Source organism: Photinus pyralis, unplaced genomic scaffold (assembly GCF_008802855.1).
Source record: "Photinus pyralis isolate 1611_PpyrPB1 unplaced genomic scaffold, Ppyr1.3 Ppyr1.4_LG6, whole genome shotgun sequence".
Lineage (NCBI taxonomy): Eukaryota > Metazoa > Arthropoda > Insecta > Coleoptera > Lampyridae > Photinus > Photinus pyralis.
The window spans coordinates 20,630,961-20,652,863 of NW_022170663.1; the positions used below are offsets into that span (position 1 = coordinate 20,630,961).

At 36.6% G+C, this 21,903-nt stretch overlaps 4 protein-coding genes across 8 annotated transcripts in view; 2 read left to right on the top strand and 2 right to left on the bottom strand.

Annotated features, from left to right (window-relative positions):
* Positions 1-368: 368 nt before the first annotated feature.
* Positions 369-7,479, bottom strand: LOC116173939 (protocadherin Fat 4-like). Its single transcript, XM_031491682.1, has 6 exons — positions 7,276-7,479; positions 7,105-7,224; positions 1,447-1,619; positions 1,097-1,399; positions 855-1,050; positions 369-802 (listed from the first exon to the last, which is right to left on the bottom strand). Exons 1-6 carry the CDS (start codon positions 7,328-7,330, stop codon positions 444-446), a joined length of 1,206 nt encoding a protein of 401 aa, XP_031347542.1. The 5' UTR covers positions 7,331-7,479; the 3' UTR covers positions 369-443.
* A 121-nt stretch (positions 7,480-7,600) lies between these two features.
* Positions 7,601-9,288, bottom strand: LOC116173938. Its single transcript, XM_031491681.1, has 5 exons — positions 8,997-9,288; positions 8,830-8,946; positions 8,608-8,783; positions 8,253-8,552; positions 7,601-8,202 (listed from the first exon to the last, which is right to left on the bottom strand). The coding sequence occupies exons 1-5, from the start codon at positions 9,055-9,057 to the stop codon at positions 7,648-7,650; spliced, it is 1,209 nt and encodes a 402-aa protein (XP_031347541.1). The 5' UTR covers positions 9,058-9,288; the 3' UTR covers positions 7,601-7,647.
* A 3,356-nt stretch (positions 9,289-12,644) lies between these two features.
* On the top strand, positions 12,645-16,308 carry LOC116173010 (replication protein A 70 kDa DNA-binding subunit-like). Of its 4 annotated transcripts, none has more exons than XM_031490294.1 (10): positions 12,645-12,811; positions 12,861-13,111; positions 13,158-13,481; positions 13,531-13,693; positions 13,738-13,942; positions 15,018-15,130; positions 15,176-15,402; positions 15,450-15,702; positions 15,754-15,948; positions 16,004-16,308. In XM_031490294.1, exons 1-10 carry the CDS (start codon positions 12,776-12,778, stop codon positions 16,103-16,105), a joined length of 1,869 nt encoding a protein of 622 aa, XP_031346154.1. In that variant the 5' UTR covers positions 12,645-12,775; the 3' UTR covers positions 16,106-16,308. The 4 variants fall into 4 exon arrangements, with proteins under 4 accessions (XP_031346154.1, XP_031346157.1, XP_031346155.1 ...); XM_031490295.1 differs by having other exon boundaries at positions 12,660-12,699; positions 12,812-13,111; XM_031490297.1 differs by lacking the exon at positions 16,004-16,308 and having other exon boundaries at positions 15,450-15,658; positions 15,754-15,906.
* Positions 16,309-17,417: 1,109 nt separating this feature from the next.
* LOC116173011 (replication protein A 70 kDa DNA-binding subunit-like) overlaps positions 17,418-21,903 on the top strand; it is a 28,252-nt gene continuing 23,766 nt past the window's right edge. The window contains exons 1-10 of one of the 2 annotated variants that reach the window (XM_031490298.1): positions 17,418-17,572; positions 17,626-17,879; positions 17,927-18,181; positions 18,228-18,390; positions 18,437-18,641; positions 20,577-20,689; positions 20,741-20,967; positions 21,016-21,271; positions 21,324-21,518; positions 21,573-21,814. In XM_031490298.1, coding sequence (XP_031346158.1) covers positions 17,534-17,572; positions 17,626-17,879; positions 17,927-18,181; positions 18,228-18,390; positions 18,437-18,641; positions 20,577-20,689; positions 20,741-20,967; positions 21,016-21,271; positions 21,324-21,518; positions 21,573-21,674 — 1,809 coding nt within the window. In that variant the 5' untranslated portion in view covers positions 17,418-17,533 and the 3' untranslated portion in view covers positions 21,675-21,814. Of the gene's footprint in view, positions 17,573-17,625; positions 17,880-17,926; positions 18,182-18,227; positions 18,391-18,436; positions 18,642-20,576; positions 20,690-20,740; positions 20,968-21,015; positions 21,272-21,323; positions 21,519-21,572; positions 21,815-21,903 lie in introns of those variants that run through there. The other variant, XM_031490299.1, reaches the window with a different exon arrangement.

Here is a 21,903-nt window from a genome sequence, read left to right on the forward strand (position 1 = left end):
ACTGGGTCAAGTTGGGTCACTGGGTCAAACTGGGTCAACTGGGTCACTGGGTCTAACTGAAAAGAGTATGACGTGACCCAGTGACCCAGTTTAATTTAGTGACCCAGGTGACCCAGTTGACCCAGTGACCCAGTCCAACTCTGATCCTTAAAGGCCGCCTTTTGGAGTTTGACGCAAAATTTTATCGCATAGCCTCACCACGAGACTCTTTCCTTAAAAATGACGTCCCACAAAGGATCGAATTTCACTAAGACAATAATGTGATTCATTGTTCGGCCGTTGCACTTGCAATTGTAAAGGTATTTTGCACATTTTCTCATTCATTGTTAACAAGGACGCCCCAAGGTAATAGGATAGGTACAACAAAATTGGTGAAAAAAAGACGTATAATATCTGAGGTAGTTGTACAATGGCACATAAAATAAATTAAGTATGGGAACGCTTTAGTGTGGAATCAAAATACTTGACCTTCTATTAAACCGTAGTCGTCTAATTAAAATACCACGGTTTAGGATAAGGGTTGTTGCGATTAAAGCCGCGTAGAGGAGCAAGAACCACCAGGTGGTACCGTACAAGTTCCACAACTTAAGGCAGTGCGAGTGTAAATCGTCGTCCTCGCAATTGTCCTGAAAGCGAATAAGGAGTGCCGCACTGTCCAAACTTTGGAACGCTTGATTCACCACCTCCATTTCAACCACGACGAATTTCCTCGACTTTACCAGAGTTTTCGGCAATGGTCGCAGTGTTTTCACTAGGCCGCGTTGCTCAGAGTTCATCTCAATTTGAAAATAATCCCTGAGACCTAAACGCGTCAATGCAATTTGAAGTAATACATACAGAGATGACCTACTTACTTCGCTGCATTAATACCAAGCTTTCTGCATTCTCCAGTTGGATAGGTTCCTGCAGATGCAGATCATTGGACGAGTACTGCGCCAAATACACTGGCTTTGAAAAGAATGGTTTACTATGGTAGCTACTTTGACTGGTATTGGACGAAACGCTGATAATTAAACGTGCCTTTGACTGGCGAGGTGGTGAACCGCTATCCTGTAACCAACCGGTTAGAAAAGCTGCAAACAGGCGTAATACATACAGTGGCGATTAGCGTAAATTCTTCGTAAAATGGCGCTCTAATCTCCATTAATGCTTGCAAGGAGGTGAAGAACCGATCGTTGTAGTACTTCGGCCTTCCTTTATACTGTAGCCTGAACTTCATGTTGAACTCCATCGTGAAGAAGATGTCGTCATTTGTGAAGTCGGAGTCTATCGCGCTTATGGGAAGAATGTGGGTTAAGAGATAGTTTTCGGGGATTGCCATTTCAAAGTGGTATTCGTAAACCTCTTCGCTAAAAACTGGCGCGTTATCGTTTACGTCTTCTACAACTGCTTGAATGGTCTGAAATAGAGATACCTAGTTACGGATTTCCGGCAGGTTTCACTTACTATGGCTTCCGATGTGTCGTTCAAGCATTTGAACGTTATGACCACCTCGATTACTGGTGTACCATAGCTTTTGTAATCTTCTTCGAATGATTTAAAGTTTTGGTTTGGAAAGAGGTATAAAGTGTTGTCAGCGTAAGTGGCATTAAGGTATGTCGATTCTAGTTTGCTGATACCTGGAACAACGATGGTATTGTTGATATTTGCCAGAGAAATGTGATAAGATCCTGGTTGCACTAACCAAAAATTTTTTATGTCTCGAGAATATGTGTACAAAATTTATACAGACAGACAGACCGATCGACATCATTGAGACTTTGTTTGGTTTGGATTCCTGGTTTTTCTAAACGAGTATTTCCTTAAAAAAGTGGGGGGGGGGGCATTTTTTACCCCAATGCAATACCTCTCTTACTAACATGCGAGTGGAAAAAAATGAATGATCTCATGATTTAGGCGTACAGTAAAAAAATGGTAACACTTGATTCACGGTAGTGTTATAGTTCAACTAGGGTTATCTCCATAACTATACAACTTTCGACATATGTAAACTTACGATAATTAGTGATATCCGTGCATCTGGGCTTTGTGTAAACAGGAAGAGCTGATTAGAGATTAGTTAATTAAATTTCAAATTAGACCAATCCAAAATCGTTTCCCTTATTTTCAAACCAGCGTTGTAAGGCAAACGATTTTAATATGAAACTTGTTGAAATCCCCAGATTTGTATTTCCAGTTTCAAATTTCGTTCATTTAAATACTTCCAAAGTTTCTATGCTTTGTGTATTGCCATGGCTCTGTGAGCTTGGCCCACATTTTTATAGAACTTCATCACGTTATCTTTTTTTGCCTCGGTGAGACCTGCTCACCCATATCGTACTAAAACAGTTCTTTCCTTTTGGTGTTTATTCCTTGGATGTATTGTTCTATTATACCTACAATGTTCGTTTCCATACGCCTGCATGTCTTTGATTCCTAATCCTAGGCTTTCTAGTAAGGAGCTGGACCAATGACTCAACCCGAGGGTATAGAAAACTGGATTTTAACGTCACTTTCGCCACTCTTTGGCTCTCTTCACTATTGGGTTTCTTTTCTCTTCTACTCTTGAGACTATTGGTTGCTTTTTATCTGTAACCCTAGACAGGAGCTATCATCTTCAGTCAAATGAACCCAATTTCGCACAACACAAACAGCGCTGACTGCTCGCAATTTGGTGTAAACAAAATGTACACTCTCTTTAAACGTCCCGAAAACTATCAACAGCAGCAGTCACGTTTACCCGTTGTCTCCAGTATTTAAGGAAGGACCACTTCCACCATCACATAATCTCCTTCTTTATAAAATTTCAAATAAATCGCCAATCACAACAGAACGCGCCCAATCGTCTCCGCTTCTCCTAATGAAGCGCGCAATTCTTCGTAAAACCTGCATCTCCTAGTCAGCACCAGAAACGTACGCTAATTAATTTTTGTCTGAGAAAACTCCTTATCGCAAACGAGCAGGTGTCTTACTTTTAACACCTTATCTACATTGAATAAATTACAATAGCGATAAAATTTAAACAAAAATTACGTATCTACAAAATTTCTAAAACGAAAACCAGCACTGAGATGCAAATTCAAATGAAACGAACTGACTCTTTACTTAATTCGTAAATAATCTCCCAGATTTACTTAATAAATTGAAATATTCTCATATTAGTCCAGTAAATGCGTGTTTAAAACTACCGCTTTCGGAACAAAATTGCGGAAGTTTTTTTATCAACTGTTTTATATGTAATCGAATGTGCTGCATCCGAATTTATTGTTTGCTGCCTTGTAGGAAGTCGGCTTCATACCGAAATACGCAAAAAATTGGAATTTTTCTGTACTTTTTTCAGTTTTTGGCTTATATCTCAAAAACATACGTTTTTTTGAAGATGGGCGCCCTATACAAAATTGAAGGAAATAAAATTTTCTACAAAATACATTATTTAGCTTTTATTTTGCGATAAGCGGTACCCGCGCTAGAGTTCGCTAAAAAACCACGATTTTTTGAATTTTCACAAAAGCGCCCAGTACCTATCACCTCTTTCAAGTCGAGGAATAAACAAGTAATCAACAAAAAACTTAATTTTTGCACAAAACTGTGCCAGCAGTGTGAAGGGTCGTGCTCCAACATCGACGATAGATACGATGCAGAATGCGAAGGCGATCTGGATAAGCCAATTCCAGTCTTACCGCCTGAAGCGGCTGAAGAGACAGAAGGTATCAATTTATATAAGATTTTGCATCATTATTATGCATTTTTACTTAGTTTTTTCTAGTGTTACACTTTTCATAGTAACATTGAACAGTCACAAATTAGTATTCAGCCTAGACCTTCCACAGCTCCTGACTCTTTGATGGACTTTCGATTGCCCAAGACCCTTTACCTGGGCCTTCTAGTGGACGAATCAAAACAAAACGGAAACGTACAAATTAACTGTGGCTATGGTATGACGTCAAGTCACTCAAAGGAATGATGATCCTGTGCACAATCATTTCGTTTCACTGAGCTCTAGGGCGAAGACCGCTTATCACAAAATCAAAGTGCACTAGTGCATTTTGTAGGAAATGTTGTTTGCCTTAATTTTGTGTGGAACGCGCATCTTCAAAAAAGTGTAGTTTTTAAGATATAAGCAAATAACTAAAAAAAGTGCTGAAAAATTCCGATTTTTTGCGTTTTTGGCTATGAAGCCGATCTCCTATAAGGCAGCAAACCATAAATTTAGATTCAGCACCCTCGAAAACATATAAAACCGTTGAGAAAAAAACTTCCGCAATTTTGTTTTGGAAAAATCACCATTTGACTGGGCTATATGTATACGAAGTGTCCCGTCATTACTTTTGGTGTTTAAACCGAAATAATGTGTTCAAAATGATTTTACATGTGATTTTTTTTTTATTTTTTATTTTATTTTATTTTTATTTGGTTTTAAACGTGTATTTTGTTAAACATAGGGAAATTTACACATAAACCGCTTTATAGCGAACATGAATAAAAGTATGTCTGGCGATAACAAGTCACCTATAGGGGAAATCGAGCACGGTTGCCACAAGTTTCGTTCCGTTCTGTTTACAGTTGAGTACGGGACATAAATGCAGGTTTACTATTCGTTTAAAAAGGTACGCTAGTCGAGCGTTGCGTTCAGAACTTCTAATGCTCGGCGAAACTTAAATAGCGAGAGAAATGGGAGAGCGAGCATTCTAAGCTGATTTTCGCGAACGATCACGTACAAACGCCGGTGTGCGAAAAATTAATACGCCGTAGACATTTTTAATATGAGAAATATCCTCCTATTCGGATAGTAGTAAAAAATTAGCAGTTTACCTTCTCATAATAGCTATTTATATATCAAGTACATAAACTGGGTCTTTATGAACGAGCCTGCGAGCGAGGCACAAATAAACAAGGCGAGTCCCCATAAAGCCTATTCATGGACGCGATATATACAAAGCTTTATGTACGACTGCAACAACCCTCAAAAATGAAAATTTCATGAAATTCAATAAACGATCAAATCTATATATCATTGACAACAGATGTCAAGCATTTGTCAAGTATTTCTAAAATACTTGAATTTACCTTGGACACCTAAGTATGACTGTCACATTGATAGGCTGCCGTTTTACTTTATCAATATGGACTAGGCCATAATATTGCAAATTATGGCCACTAATTGCGACTGTAATCACCGCATTATCAAGCAGTCGTACATAAAAAAACGTATTAAGTAACGAGAACTCGTAAATGTCTAAATTACAGTAAATTACGGAAGGAGCCTTTTATTTATTGCTGTAACCCCTTAACTTCATCTCAAAAACAACACTTCTCAAATCTAGCTAGCTCCTTAATATAAAATTTCACTCGCAGTACACATCCGCTACCCGGCACAACATAATAATTCAATTCTGACTATAAATTCCTGATTCCAAGCAAACAATGGTCAAGATCAATCTTCTTAAATTCCAAAAAAGTAATTTATCAAATTATGAAATAAACTTGGGGCGCGAATCAATCAAATTAAACGTAATTGACCGTGAGACATCTCTTTTCGTCGTTAACGGGATCGATTGAACACACTATACTTTCATGATATTACACTAATAAAATTTATTCAACGACCACAAATAAAAATAAAACATGAATCCTAATTATAAAACTTGGACCATAGCGCCCGAATAAACAAACATCAAAAAGCCTTAATCTTACTTACAGTTTTTCAAGTGACAATATCCCAATACGATCCAGATACAACACTAATTACTACCGGAAACAATACATTACACGAACGTAAGGCACACAAAACATGGTCTTAATTCCAATTCCCCAAACAGGTTGTATAGACGTTGATTGTAGTAGGTATATCGCTGCACACAAAAATACGCCACCGATGACAATGGCAACTGCTGGTTAAAGCAAGTTCCTCAAAGTTGGGCAACGTCTTTGGACAGCGCCTTGTGCGATAAATAAAATTTTGTAAACAACGGCATACGGCAAGGAATTTAAAGGTTAAGATTACTACAACTGTGTCAGAGAGAGAGGAAGCAGTGAAATCAAGTTATTGTGTGTCGCGTGGTATCAGGTTTTTGGTTTTCCGCTAGATTGAATAGTATTTTGTGTACGAAAACTCGAAAAACTGTGAAAAGTAATTTTAATATTCCTAAAGGAATGGACCCGAGAGAATGTATTTGCATGAAACAGATTTTGTATTGTATTTATTGATAAGAATTGAATCCAAGTAAAGGATTTTAGTTATTTTGTGTCGTTGATTGGAAATTAGATCACGAGTTGGAACCGGAACCGATGCCGTTATTATGAGTGCCAAAGAAGCGGATTTTTTGGTTTTCTGTCTTTCTTGTCTAGTAGAGTGGACAAGTTGCGTTGGTTTTAAAGTGTTGGTGTTAAAAACTTTGTTTAGATTTTTAACATTAAACATATGACATATGGTGGTTATTATTAACCCTTTAATATCATGACCATCTTATTATGACATAAAGATCGGTATGTAAACTTTGCCATTAAATATATTTTTTAATAATAACTTTAATTACTGAAGCCACAGAACCAGAATCGGTACTGCACCCTTAAAAACTAATTCTATCCAAGTAGCACGGAACCGGAATCTATATGGGTTCCTTGCCTTCCCATCCCTTGGTACGCGAAACCCATTGTGCCCTTGCGTCATTGATTTGTGAATCAATTCCAGACATACGCTAAAACACTGAAACATCTATCAAGTGTGCGAAATCTATAAACTTGTCTGAAATTGATTCAGAAATCAATGACGTAGGGCCACAAACTCCCGATTTCAAGTGTAGGTGTATCTTTGATATTTACCTACTTACGCACAGTACAAAGGCGGGAATAAGCGCACAAATCAATTTGTTACCTTTGAATCCTCATTCATTAAGATCTGTTTCTATGAATAGTCTTACTATTTCGTACCTGTACCTAGTACGTGGGAACTTTTATCAAAAGGGTACTTCAGATATCGCCCAGAAACAAATGTAACTAAGCGTATAAGGTTTCGACAGCATCATCTAATCCCTTTAAAAGTACCTAATTAAAAAAATTCACCAAAAAAAGACGCGACTGTGTCTGCACGTAAGTAATAATTAAGCATGAACTTTGATTACCCACCAATTATGTGTTGAGTATTAAACTGCACAAACGCAAACTCCTGATTGTCCGGAACTTTCATCTTTAACCGCTTCCCGTTAAGCCAGTCAGTTTTACTAACCCCCTCAATTTCGCACGGTGCTAAAATGGTTTTCGATATTACTGTCTTGAAAAAAATGATAAATAACTTACAGTTATATCCTGCCATTGTGTAATGAATAATTGCGGTCAGTATAATTACTCTCATCTTTGATACACTATTCACAATAAGTGTTAAAATGCGATTATACGATTACTTTTTTTTTATATTAATCAGTAATATCGATTGATGTTTATAAAATCAAAGGTTATTGTAATAGTCATTTGTGATTAACTTTGTTGGTAGGAGATAATACTTTTTAAGCGCGTATGACACAAAGCAAGTGGACTTCTGGTTTAAATTTAGCGCACTCGTTTTATGGTACGTGCCAGTTTAGCGCGTCACAACTCGTTGACAATGAAACTGGAAACAAAGAAGAAACTTACAAATTAATTTATTATAATACTTCGTTGTTATATGTTACACTAATACTTTTCAAAGGTAGGCTTTCTTTGTTTGTTAAAAAATATAGCTAGGATGCAAACGTTAATTAACAGTATTGCTAAAATTGCACTAGAAAATAAAACTGTTGGGTATCCCATGGAGTATCCGAATATAAATATGTGACATTCACTGGATATCATCATATCCGAAAACTCGATTAGCAACGCGGTACGTCCTGGACTGCTCACCCCTTCATTTAGGGATTCAAGCTCCACAACGACGAAACCCTCCAAAATTATCTCTTGGGGCAACTCCTTAATCGCGCGAACAGTTACTGTCTCGTTTTTCAAAGTGGCATTAAAGTACTGATAGTGTTTGGTGATATTAACAGCAGTGGTATTCGTCAAACCGTATCGAATAGTGATCACATCTTCCATTTCAATTTGGTGGGATTTGTTGTAATAGGCCATGTAGAAATTCTTTCCAAAAACTGGTGGATGGTGGGCTTCGGAAATATTCTGGTTAACTATATCAGAAGGTTTCAATACCCTAACGGTAATCAGCGCTCTAGTTTTTAAAGGTGGATCTCCGGAGTCCTGCAAGGAATATTCAGTTAGTAATATGCGGGGCGGGGGAATTGTCTTACAGTCACATTCAATTCAAATTCCTGGCTGAAAGGCGCAGGTATTTCTTTTAACGCGGTTAGCTTTGGCGCGTATTCTTTCTTTGTATACCTAGGCACTGTCTTTTCTATCTTGAAGAACTCATTTTGGGTCATTTCGAAATTTAACTGCTTGTTGGTGATGTCACCATCAGTTGCTTTAATAGGCAGCAAGTCAGTCAGGATGAAGTCTTTGGGTATGCTTGGACCAAATGCATACTCAAAGTTTGACTGATCGAGTTGAGGTGCATGGTTGTTCGTGTCGAGAACCCGTTGAGTGAAAATCTAAAATTTTGTTAATCTATCTTTAAGATTCATTAGCGCAAAATTGATTTGGTACCATGTGATTATTGTTAGATTCCGTACATTGAAGCTCCAGAGCAACGGAAATAACCAGCGTGTTTGTTGAGGGTTCAGCTTCGGCTTCATATTGGGGAAAGTTATCACCAGTTGCAAAGGTTAACGTGGTGTCGTTCAAAGTGACTTTAAAATATGAATCCCCTTTCGGTATCACTCCTAAAGCAGAACGATGAAACGGTGAACTTTAAGAAAATGATCTTACTTTGCACATTTTTCATTTGAAAAACCTCAAGAATACCACGATAAGTGTCATTTATGGGTTTAGTCAGTTCATGACTACCTGCACCTATATCTACCCCATCAAGAAAACACGTGGATGCTGAAACAGGGTGGCTATAGGTAAATCAGTGGCATTAAATACTCACGCACCTCCTCGAGTAGAAGAAATTAAGGGAAGAACACCAAAAACGAGGAAAAATGTTAACGACATAATTGAACCTAGTTACCACAGTAGGTAATGAGTGGGTAGTGTACTTACGACCGATACTTATCAAAGCCTTTAATCAGCACGTAAGATTACGCGAAACTTCACATTATTTGCGATAATTAACAATTTACCTGCTTCACGTCGTTTACAACAAAGAAAATTGCAAGTATTCCGAACGCATACTAAAATAGACTACTACACACACAGCAGATATGTATATAATACATTTGTGTACGCGATTAAAGTTCATCTATAAATAATTAAAAACATTGTTCTTTTCTTAACATTTTTGTTATCACAAAAATTATGTTCTTTATCAAGAATATTATGATAGCATTTTTGTTGTTATCTACCTACAGGCGCCAATAAAAAGTCTTGCCTATTATGTGACGATTTGAAAGACTAGTATGACTATTTTTCCTGGGTTTAGTGCCTCTAGCGGTTTAGTAATGTCATTGTATATACACTTTCTTTATACAATGGTAATGTTGAAGATTTAAAACAATTATGTTCTCAGCAAGTCGTCGGTAGGTAGGTATTATATGTTAATTTAAATCATAACAGATTAAACCGTTAATTGCAGTAGGTACAAACATCCAAAGCTCATCCACTGTTTATTTACACGATAAAGGGACCTACCCACAAAGTGGAAAACCTTGTACCTATCTATGTATGTAGCGCAATCACCTTGAATCATACACCAATTTCATTATTGCTAATCGAATTCAAAGAACAATTAATCAATCGTTTAACCACTACAAATATTAAACATTTGCAATGTTGTAAATCACATTCGCGGGTCTTTTAACATGTGCACATAATAAATAAATTAAACAAATATAGCAAACGAGCTCTTGGGTATGGCTATAACATGTGCAAAACCAAACTTTAAACCTGATGTTAGTTTTGCTTTTATTTAAAGTGTATATGTATGAAATTTTATTTAATTGCTTCCATAAATAAGAAAGTTGGCACTGCATATCCTGCATAAAACCAAATTTGGAAAATGGCGCTGCATTTGCTTTTATTCCAAGTGGCTATGTATCAAATTTGACTTAAATGCCTCCATAAATAAGAAAGTTGGCACTGCGCATGCGCAAAACCAAATTTTGAAACTGGCGTTAAATTTGGTTTTATTCCAAGTGGCTATGTGTCAAATTTCATTTAAATACCTTCATAAATAAGAAAGTTTGCGGTCTGTAAATGGTCGAGATGCGCAAAGGGCACATTGAATGCTGATCGATTATACTCAACTTTTGGAATTTTGTTTTATGTGGCTAAAGCTATGCGCATATTGAATTTCATCCAATTCGGTGCATAACTAACGGAGATGTCAAAAGGGTCTACTTTATTTTTTCGTCTACATGGCCAATTCAGGAACTCCGATCTACAAATTTGATAAAGAATTCACCTGCAAAGTTTCATCGTAATCGCTCCATTCGTTTATGAGTTATCGTGCTAACGGACGGACGGACAGACACCGCAAAATTATAAACTCGCTAGGAGCTCGTTAATAATGGTCCAAGGTAATAACGATGGCTGTCACCAGACCCGATTTTGTTCTCCATCATAGCATTTAATCACTTTCTCATTGAAATTGGGGTATAGATAAAGATTTTGGGGTCTCTCTCTCTCTCTGGTCCAAAATAATTTAATTATTGGCTAATCAAGGATCAAAATGAAACAAGTTATGGGAACAATTAAGTTTAAAATTGTGAGGAGTGAAGAAAATAAATTTTCTGCTTTTTTCGTAAGTGGCACACTTCCCATCTAATGTACGATTAGGTACACTTTGGGAGTGGTCATTAGGTGCGCTCTTAAAAAACTTTGAATTTTGATACCTCGACCTTAAATTTTATAACCACGAATTCGATTGACGCAAAGCTGTACCGGCACAATAATTTTGTTACGACACGTGTAAGGTTGTGATTTCTCTCAAATTTCAATTGCACACTTGCATTTCCCGCACGAGGGACAAGTTACAGATCCCAGGGATGGGCTCCTGCTAACAACTCTTCGGTTTTGAACCTATATGTGCGACATGATTTAGGTTTCAGTAATTTCACTATATTCCGTAGTTTTAAAGTTGAATTTGCCTTCCAAGGCCCGGTAATTTTCCATGTTTTATTGCACCAAAGACGAGTCACGGCCGCCGTGTTTTGTTATCTGTATGTTTTGTGAAAGTAGGCGATTTATATTTATCATTCTTTATTATCAATCTGTGGTGACCGTGACATACCCCTGCGGTTAGGCAGCACACTAAATCTGTATGTGAATGTAGATTTTTGAATTACCGTGTGTATATAAGAATTTACAACACCAAACTTAACAGTGCATAATTTTCATTCGCAGTTTAAATTTAAAGCAAATGAGGCGCGCAATTCGGTTTCGCGTGGTAAATAAAAGGCGAACGCGCAATCATTCGCATTAATTCAGAACGCGTGAGGCAAGCAAGGTAAGCTTGACGTATATTTTATCAATGCGGACTCTTTGATTTTATGTGGCGTCTAATTCATTGATATGTAATGAAAAAATTGCTAAATATCGTTCCACAAGTGCTTTTCCGAACACATCAACAATTGATCTAGGTGAAGAAGCAGTGTCAACACCAACCGAGAACTTTCGAAGAGTTTAAATGCTTTCTAATTTCTACTTCATGTACGAGGAGGCAGCTATTGCATGTACTACGTGCAGCTTGCGTTACAACGCCAGTAGTTAAGCGGGGGAATTTATAGTTGAATTTTTCATTAGAATATCCATTCAAATTTTATAATCAATGTAAGATAGAATTTCCAGTTACGCTTCCAATCTTACATGGAATTGTTTTTATTTCTTAAATTGTAACCTATAACGTTTGCATCATAAATAAAGCGACGATGTATTAATACCTACATTTGACGTATTTATTGATTTAAAGGTATAATTCAGGTAGCGTATCGATTTTAATTTTGATGGGATATTTATTTACCACATAATACATAACAGGTATTTATAATAGGCAAAGCTAAAAAGGCAAGTTTCATACAACGTGAAGGTACGTGCATTTGACAGTATTTATTGATTTTTGTACGACCATGTTTTTTCTGGTTTTTTCGTGCCTAATCCATTTTTCTTTTCACAAAACTCTTCCCTTCCCGATTGTGTCTCATATCCCAACACATTAAAGAATTGATATAGTATAACACAATGTAGGAGTTCTATCCATACCACTTGGTTCGAACCGACTACTGTCGAGATTTGAAAGTGCACGAAACATGACATCGACATGAAAGTTTTATGGCTCCACTTGTAATCCTTCCCCCCAGAGTTGCCAACGGTAATTATAGGGGGACCTCTAAGATCATTACAAATCATTTAATCCCAACAAATTATCTTACACATTGACAACATTTTCACTATTGCTTATTGGAAATTATTGTCTCGACATTCCGATGGTGTTTTTAAACGCCGTTTTTATTTTCGTAGGTGAAGTTAACTTAGAATCCACCTCAAATTAGGTGAGATTTACATATCATCATGTGTGAAATTTTAATGATTCACCCTATACATGTGCTCACATAAGTTTCTAACTTCAGTGTGATACCAAAATGACAGTTGACATGACATGACAACTTGTTTGACAGTTGTTTGTTTTTATTTTTTTGTGTATGTTAACATATTGCTCCGAATTTGTTATTATTTCTGAATTATTCTTCTACATATCTCTCTCTAATATTCTGTAATGGCAGAAAGATATCAATTAACTGAATGCTTACAGGTAGGTGCAGTCTGTTACAATTCTTCCTTATGCAAAATCTCTTCGGAAGGTGCTTATGAAAGGCGTCCCGATTGAAGATGCCATATTGCAAGTATTAGGCAGTAAACGTATTCCATCTAGTAGCTCTGATAAACAAAGGTTTCGTCTATTGCTATCGGACGGCAAATACTTCATTTCTTTTGCTATATTAGCTACACAAATCGACGATGCGGGTGTTAGTGGGGAGCCTTCGCAATATTCCATAGTAAAAATCAAAAAGTGTATAATTACTATGATTAGCAATGTGGAAAACGACAATAAGTGGGTATAGGTTGTGATAGAAAAATTGTACAATTAAGGTTTGTAGACCTGTTTTAGTTATAACGGAAATGGAGACCCTTGCTTCTGGGGACCAGACCAGTAAAATTGGCTCTCCAGTGCGCTTGCCAGATGAACTTATGAAGGATGTTAAGAACAATGTTGTCAGTTCAACTACGTCATCTATTGTAAGCAATGTTAACAGTCCACACAAAAATCAAATTGACACAAGCATGTCGATTCAAGGCGATCAAAACATCAGCTCGACAACTGTAGACACCAACGTAAATAGTCCTCACAAAAATGGTGCGGATACAAATATACGACATCAGTTCACACATCCAATCTCAAGCTTGAGTCCCTATCACAATAAGTAAATATAGCAACTCAGAATGTCCACAAATAACTTTATAAAATGATAGGTGGGTGATCAAGGCACGTGTCGCTTGCAAATCTTCAATTCGTACCTTTAAAAATTTCAGAGGTGAAGGTAAACTGTTCAGCGTGGATTTAATAGATAAAAGTGGCGAAATCAGGGCGACAATGTTTGGTGATCTTGTTGATACATTCTACAATTTGATTGAGGTAAGTTTAGCCGATGATTGGCAACTTTGAAATAAAAGTTTCAGTTGGACAAAGTCTATTATGTAAGTAAAGGCCGACTGGAATTTGCCAATAAGCAATTTAATAGTCTCAAAAACGATTATGAGATTAAGTTTACTCCTAATACAATTGTGGAGGAGTGTCACGAGGGGGCGGAGTCTGTGCCACAAACTTCGTACAATTTTGTTTCGATTGATAAAATTGCAGACATTGAAGTGGATACTGTGATAGGTAAGAACGATTAATTGAAGGGAGAAGTTGATTCACATTGCACTTTTAAAGTTGGATAAAGAGAGAGATATCTTTTAAATGAAATAGCTATAACACTGTACTCCTTGTCTCTCTCTCTTGTAAGTTAAATTGCTTTTTTGATAATAATAATAATAATAAATGACCTTATTAGACATTTTTTACACATCCTCTTTGAATGGCGGAATTCAGACAGGGAAAGCATGCGTGTCTGCTATTCCACTCAATTTTTTTTTAATTTTGAAAAACGATTTGGTTTTTTTTGTTCAAATATAGCCGATTCCACATTTTGAGGAGATCGGAATTTTTATTTGCACCTTCATTTGGAACTGAAGTTGGAATTGTGGAAATAATTTTCAAAACCAAAAATGACATCATACATTAAAATCGCAAACTAATGGCTAGTTCTGATTTTTATCGCACTTTCCTACTCATGTAGCTTTGTGTACACTCATCAAAATAAATTCCAAGAAATCTCCTATGGAATTGGATGTATTTTTTTTTATCATTATAGGCTATACGGAACTTATTGTCTATTATGGAAGCACAAACTATGTAAATTACATAAGAGATCGTCATACTCCTTCAACTTCAATCAGCCAACACATTGTCAGAGTATAAAGTTAGGCAATACATCAATCTGCACAATGTTGTGCACAACATAAATAACAGTGGTCCTACGATCAAGCCTTGTGGAACTTCTCAACTGATAGTTAATCATTTTCAATTATTTTTAAATTTGCTAGCTGATATTGTCTTTTCCCCTTAAGGTAAGACCGACACGTCTTTATCCTCATATGTTTATTCTGATCCCCCTCCGACATTTTGTTTTATTTTTTATTTATTTATTATTACTATTAATATTTTTTTTTTATTTTATTGCCTTTATGTTATAGTGGGCGGAGTGTTAGCAATTTGCTACTCTTCCCACTCAACCCACTATACAATCACAAATAGCCATACCTTACCTGGGAATTGAACCCAGGACCCTTGTAGCCAAAGTAATACAAATTTAATTGTAAATTTCAAAAATGATTGCTATACAATTTTGTTGTAGATGTTTTAGGAGCATGCAAAAGTACATCCGACCTTCAAATGTTACAATCGAGGTCTACGGGAAGAGATCTAAAGAAACGCGAGCTCACTTTAGTAGACCAAAGCAACAATGCTGTAAGACCTAATCTTATTTGGTAGAAACAATGCCGATTCTTTCAGATCACCCTATCACTTTGGGATACGGAAGCGGAAACATTTGATGGCTCCTCACAACCAGTGTTACTCCTCAAACGCGCAAGAGTGTCCGAGTATGGCGGCGGAAAAACGCTATCTACAAATGCTTCTACATTAATGAAAATTAATCCGGATATTCTCGAGGCGTACCGTCTTAAACGTTGGTTTGACAATGAAGGTCGATCGCAAGCTGCCCTCAATATAAGCTCTGGGTAAATGGATACATTTTACAAACTTTTTTGGTTAAGTTCAAATGTAGGTGGGTGGGTGATAGTTCACAAACCCAATGGATTAACCTCAAGGACGTTCACGAAATGGGCCTGGGACATGGTGAGAAAGGTGATTATTTCCAAGTTTTCGCCACCATACTTCTGTATCGTTCCGAAAATGGAATATACAAGGCCTGCGCAAAAGAAGACTGCAAAAAGAAGGTAGCTGAAGGGAATGGAATGTATCATTGTGACAAATGTAAGCGAGAGTACCCCAACTTTAAGTATCTGTTATTGGGATCAGTATGAGCACCATATTATTCAAGTTCATATATACTGATTTGTCAGTTCTAGGCCAATATTGCTGATTGGAGTGGAAATATCTGGCTCAGTTTGTTTTCTTCGGAAGCCGAGAAAGTATTAGGGGTGAGTTCGCAGGCTGTTGGTGAGGCAATTGAGAGAAATCCGCAAGCGTTAGCAGAGTTTGCAGATAAGGCACATTTGAAAGAGTTTCTTTTCAAATGTCGAACCAAGATGGATTATTTTAATGTAAGTATTATTATTCGCTTGCTACATATTGTTCTTATTTTTTTTTTAATTGTAGGATGAAAATCGTCTGAAGACTGTCGCCCTTAGAGTGGATCCGGTGAATTACAAAGAGTATAACTCTTACCTGATATCACAAATTAACGAGTTACTAAATTAAATGCGGGCACCCATTTTCATTTTGTGATCACGTTTGAAGTTAAAACTAAATTATTTAGTTGTGATTCAATTGGACAAATTCAAGTATTTATTTTTACAATCATCTGATTCCATTATTATTATATTATTAATACTTTTTATAGTTTATATTTTAAAATTGTTTACTAACGTTACTAAATATTAAAATAAATATTGCATACTGACCATTAAATAATTGGGGCTGGAGGAAGATAAAAGTAATAAAATCATCTGATCGTGCCAAAAATATCGGAGCAAGAAATACAAAAGAATTTTAAAAAAAGATAGGGTGCTATCTCGGGAATTGGTTTAAAGTTAATTCCAATCACAAATTATGGCCATCATCACGACGCAACGAATAATTGCGCATAGGGCACGCCCTTATATTGTGCACTCATTATGAGAAATGAATACCCTCGTCAATGTTGTGCATCATAAAAGCGCCATGCAAATTATTACCTCTTTAATTCAATGAATCAATGCTAAATGAAAAGAAATCATGATGCATTATGGCAAATATTGTTTTTTGATCTATGAACAAAAACGCTAAGAAACCGCATACAAATTTTAATAAGTGTAGATGTTTTCATTTTTAGGTGACCATATGGGAAAATGCCCATCCTTTCATTGTCTAAAAGGTGGAGGGGGGACGCTCCGTTCCTCTTCTAATGACGCTGCCTCTGGTGCCGGAAGCATTCCTCTCATGCAGCTCGTATCTTGCTAATGTAAAGGCGTGTGTAATACTCAAGTCTGTGGTTCCCAGAAACGGGATGCGCTATGCATCAAGAAATATAAATCTAGTAATTAGGACTGTGTCAACCTTGTCGACGAGGATTACTAATAAATCTTTAATAAATACAAATGTGTTCTGTATAATTCAAAATTTCAATTTGACAGCTACGTCGCGATTTTGGTCTAAATATGAGAAATCATCTACCATATCCGGTCTCATTTTTTCCATTCCATTGTGTTCCTTGGCCCCAAAACGTGGGGCTAGACCCTTGATCTGTAAAAATCGGGCATTTTAAACGAAGTTTTACACCAGAGTGATCCAAAAACCGCCATATTGGACGTCATCTTGAATATTTCGCGTCCAGCCGATTTTCAGACTTGGAAACAGGCAGAATCGGATGTGTCGAAATATGAGAAAATCGCTTGTACTCCCTGCATCAAAGGACACCTAAAACCATTTTTAATGAAAACCTTTCTTCCATTCTGTATGAATCGCCCTGTACAAAATCGTTTAGGGACTTTTCGTATGTAACTAGTAACTAGTTTAAAGCATTATATATGGTTTAAAGTGATTGACCACTGACAGTTGATGGCTTTTTGCGCCAAAAATCTACAGTATTTCTACCGTTTTTGTTAATTGTGTAATTAGATTAAGTCAATTTGTGTTTAATCTTCTACAATGGCAGACAAATACCAATTAAGTGAAGGCAGCTTACGAGTAGGTGAAATTAGTTAATCTAATACTCATATTCTATAAAACTTCTTCTCAAGGTGATTATGAGTGGGGGCAAAGTTGAAGATGCTATAATGCAAGTGTTAGGCACTAAGCGAATTGCATCTGGTAGCTCCTCCGATAAAGAAAGGTACCGTCTACTTCTATCAGATGGCAAATACCTCATTTCTTTCGCAATGTTAACTACACAAAACAATGATAAGATTGTTAATGGTGAACTCTCCGACAATTCCATAATAAAAATCAAAAAGTACATCACCAGCGTTATTAACAATGTGGGAAAAGTGAACAAGTGAGTGTAGATTTTTGATTATAAGATTGTACCATTTAGGCGGGTAGACGTGTTTTAGTTATATTAGAAATGGAGACCCTAGTTCCTGGCCATAAGTCGAGTAAAATTGGTTCTCCAGAACAATTGCCGGAGGATGATAGCGAACCACTTCCCAGTGAGACTAAAAATAACACTGTCAGTTCGAGTACGTCATCTACTGTGCCACAAGTTAATGGTTCTCACAGAAACGACACTGACGTAAACATGTCCATGCAAGACCAGCTAACGCATCCCATTTCAAGCTTGAGCCCCTATCAGAATAAGTAAGTGCATTTATTGGGAATATCCGCAGTTAACATTGAACGATAGGTGGGTGATCAAGGCACGTGTCAGTAACAAATCCTCAATTCGCACATGGTCAAATTCCAGAGGGGAGGGTAAATTATTCAATATGGATTTAATAGACGAGAGCGGTGAAATTCGAGCAACAGCATTTCGCGATCTTGTGGATAAATTTTACGACTTAATCGAGGTAAGCTTTTGGGTATTCGGGTTTGTTCCAAAATTCGGAATTTTAGGTGGACAAAGTGTATTACATAAGCAAATGTCAACTGAAAATCGCCAATAAGCAATTTAGTAATCTCAATAACGACTACGAGATGACATTTACCCCCGACACAATCGTGCAGGAGTGCCATGATGTGGTGGATTCTATACCTCAAACCAGATACGACTTCATCTCGATTGATAAAATTGCACACATTGAAGTGGATACAATGATAGGTAAGGGTGGGGAAGCTCCCAATGTTTTGTCAATGGGCGAGGGGGAGGGGGAAACATATTTTTCAAATGAGACTCCTCCCTCTTTTTGTTAGGCGGATTTTGTTTTAAAACAAAGTATGTCATCTTGAATTCTTGTAACCTCTTTCTAATTTATGGCCATCTTGTGTAGACACCGAATTAATTTCAGATTGCATAGTATACTTCCAGTTATTACAAAATGTAATCTGTAAATTTTCTAAATCTGTGTATTATTTTCAATGTACAGGATCTGCCAAAAATATGTGATGTGTCCTGTAATTTTTTTGAATTTTACACTGGAATTAAGATTGAGTTGGAGAAACAGATTGGATGGTTTGCTTTTTCCTTTGGGAAAATCACTGTACCCTACACTACACACTGGTGTACACTACTAGCATTTCGTAGAATTTTTGTAGGAATTTTTTAGGATCTAATATTTTTTTACGTAGGTATTTTAGAATTTTCTAGAATTTTTTAGAATTCTCCAGAATTTTTTTAGAATTTTTTTAAATTTCTTTTTGAAGTTTGGATGTGGTCTTTTACAGAGATCAATTATAACAACTGTTAAAAAGTATGATTTAAAAAAAACTTGAAATGAATCATATTTTTTTATTTAATGGTGAGTTTATGTAACTGTGTAATTTAGTTTAACTTTAATTTATGTTTAAATTGTCACTGATTGATGACGTAAAGGAAGTGTTATAACGGAAGCTGAAGCGGAAACAGAAGACAAATTTTTTTGCGGGAGCAGAAAAGAGGAATTATAATATTAAATAAAATTATAAATTTGATAAAAATAAATAAAAAAAATTGCACTATTTACAATATGTTTGATCGCAGAAATTCATGATTGTTTATTCAAATTTTTTAAAAAACGCCATTTTTCAGTTTTTCCAATTTTTCTATTTTAAAAGATATTAAAATAATGTTTCATCTCCGAGACACGTCATCAACTTCAATTTTTTATAGAGCCACAAAAATAGAAACACTGTGGCCCCATGTTGGGCGCCAAAAATGAATGCTGTGTAATGGTATACGGTCAAAACACCACCCAACACACTTACCTAGCTAGCTCATCATGCACTATTTTTTTTAAATTTATCACAGTGCACGAGTGGGTTCTGACAAACAAGAATCCTAAGGTTTACTTATACTTAAAATTTTGAAAGATTCGAAGGCATCAATCAAATTCCATAAATTCCAACAAAAACGAATTTTGAAATAGATCAGATAAATACCATCTGCACAGAAAGAGCTTAAAGGAAAAATAAAATTCAAACTGGGATTCAAATTGACATTTCATTCATAAAAAGAGATGACACAAATTAATTCTTAACTGCGGAATTTAACGCAATAATGACATACGCTTTTCCAATCGACTCGAAAACAGCAGAGTTTATTTCTTAGTTTTTCTATTTAAAGGTGAAACTACATCCATTCATAAGTTACATATTGTTGTTCCTCGCCGTCGCTCGCTATTCCCACCGCATCGCCCGAACTCCAAACACCTGCATTCGTTATCTTGTACGTGGCGTTGTTAGCAAACAAGGCCGAGTGATTTTCTCAATGCCACCTTTTCAAAAATCTGACCTGATAAAACTTTTACCTTACGTCGAACTTATGATTAAATTATTTATGCGTTTTAAAATGCAACAAATACCATTAAATGACTTAAACAATTACTAAATTTACAATAAAAAAATGACAATGTAATAGATTTTCCAAGTGTGTGCCTATTTGAAAATAATTTCCCAGATATGAAATAAATTTAAACATTTTACATACAGGATGTCCCAATTGCTACAATACGTAAACCGGAATGACTTTGAAAGTGTGCGCAGATCTCAAGGTCAGAGTGGGCTCATACTACCGACCTTACTTACCTACTTTCGGAAGTTATTAAAAATTTTGTTCTAGATGTTATCGGAGTATGCAAAAGCGCGTCCGACGTCCAAATGTTTCAAGCGAGATCTACAGGGAGGGACTTAAAAAAACGCGAACTCACTTTGGTGGATCAAAGCAACAATTCCGTAAGAAATAAATGATATAATCGATCGAAGAATGCAAATTGGTTTTTGTAGATCGCCCTAACCCTTTGGGGTACAGAGGCGGAAACGTTCGACAGCGCCTCCCAACCGGTAATAGTCATTAAAGGCGCGAGAGTGTCTCAGTTCGGTGGCGGAAAAACGCTCTCCACGAATGCCTCTACAGTCATGAAAATTAATCCGGACATTCCGGAAGCGCATCGTCTCCGAGGCTGGTTCGACAATGAAGGTATATCCAAGACTACGGTCAATATTAGCGCCAGGTAAGCGATTTATATTCTTGCTAAGCTTTTGGTAATGGTGAAGCATAGGTCGGAGGGCGGCGGGTCACAAACTCAATGGATTAACGTTAAGGACGTTCAGGAAATGGGCATGGGACAGGGTGACAAGGGCGATTATTTCCAAGTTGTGGGCACCATACTTCTGTACCGTTCCGAAAACGGAATATACAAGGCCTGTCCAAAAGAAGATTGCAAGAAGAAGGCAGCCGATCAAGGGAATGGAATGTACCGATGCGACAAATGTAATCGAGAGTACCCCAACTTTAAGTATCTGTTACTGGGATCAGTATGGGAACCACATTATTCGTTTTGCTAGGTACTGAATTCAGTGTTTCTAGGCCAATATTGCCGATTGGAGTGGAAATATCTGGCTCAGTTTGTTTTCTTCGGAAGCAGAGAAAGTGTTGGGCATGAGTTCTCAGGCTGTTGGTGAAGCAATTGAGAATGACTCGCAGGCGTTAGTTGAGATTGCGGACAAGGCGCACTTTAAGGAGTTTATCTTTAAGTGTCGCTCTAAGATGGAAAATTACAATGTAGCTATCGTTTACGTGTGATATAACCTTTCTCTAATTTGTGTTTGTTTGAAGGATGAAAATCGTCTGAAGACTGTGGCTCTTAGAGTGGAACCGGTGAATTTCAAAGAGTACAACTCTTATCTAATCTCACAAATAAACCAGTTACTGAATTAAATGCGGGTATTTGATTGCAAGTGTTGTATATGTTTTAAGTTATTCTCTGTATAATTTAGTTTGTTTCATATGGGAATCTTACTCTGTTTATACTAATGTTATAGTTTTGCATTGCCTTTAAATACAAAAGTTTGATATCAGAAATTTTTGCAGTGTGGCCGTTACAATTTTGAACCTTAGCATATCACCATATTGTAGCATAACATCTTGTCAAACAATGACGCTCTTA

Bases quoted from the DNA above. Each gene is read 5' to 3' on its own strand.
- LOC116173938 (XM_031491681.1), bottom strand. From the start codon at position 9,057: ATGTCGTTAACATTTTTCCTCGTTTTTGGTGTTCTTCCCTTAATTTCT. The intron at 8,784-8,829 runs GTAAGATCATTT...GTTCTGCTTTAG, and splicing joins TCAAATGAAAAATGTGCAAA to GAGTGATACCGAAAGGGGAT. The intron at 8,203-8,252 runs GTAAGACAATTC...TATTCCTTGCAG, and splicing joins AATTTGAATTGAATGTGACT to GACTCCGGAGATCCACCTTT.
- LOC116173010 (XM_031490294.1), top strand. From the start codon at position 12,776: ATGGCAGAAAGATATCAATTAACTGAATGCTTACAG. The intron at 13,482-13,530 runs GTAAATATAGCA...ATAAAATGATAG, and splicing joins TTGAGTCCCTATCACAATAA to GTGGGTGATCAAGGCACGTG. The intron at 15,703-15,753 runs GTATGAGCACCA...TGTCAGTTCTAG, and splicing joins AGTATCTGTTATTGGGATCA to GCCAATATTGCTGATTGGAG.
- LOC116173939 (XM_031491682.1), bottom strand. From the start codon at position 7,330: ATGAGAGTAATTATACTGACCGCAATTATTCATTACACAATGGCAGGA. The intron at 1,400-1,446 runs GTAAGTGAAACC...TCTCTATTTCAG, and splicing joins ACGACACATCGGAAGCCATA to ACCATTCAAGCAGTTGTAGA. The intron at 1,051-1,096 runs GTATGTATTACG...GGTTGGTTACAG, and splicing joins AATTTACGCTAATCGCCACT to GATAGCGGTTCACCACCTCG.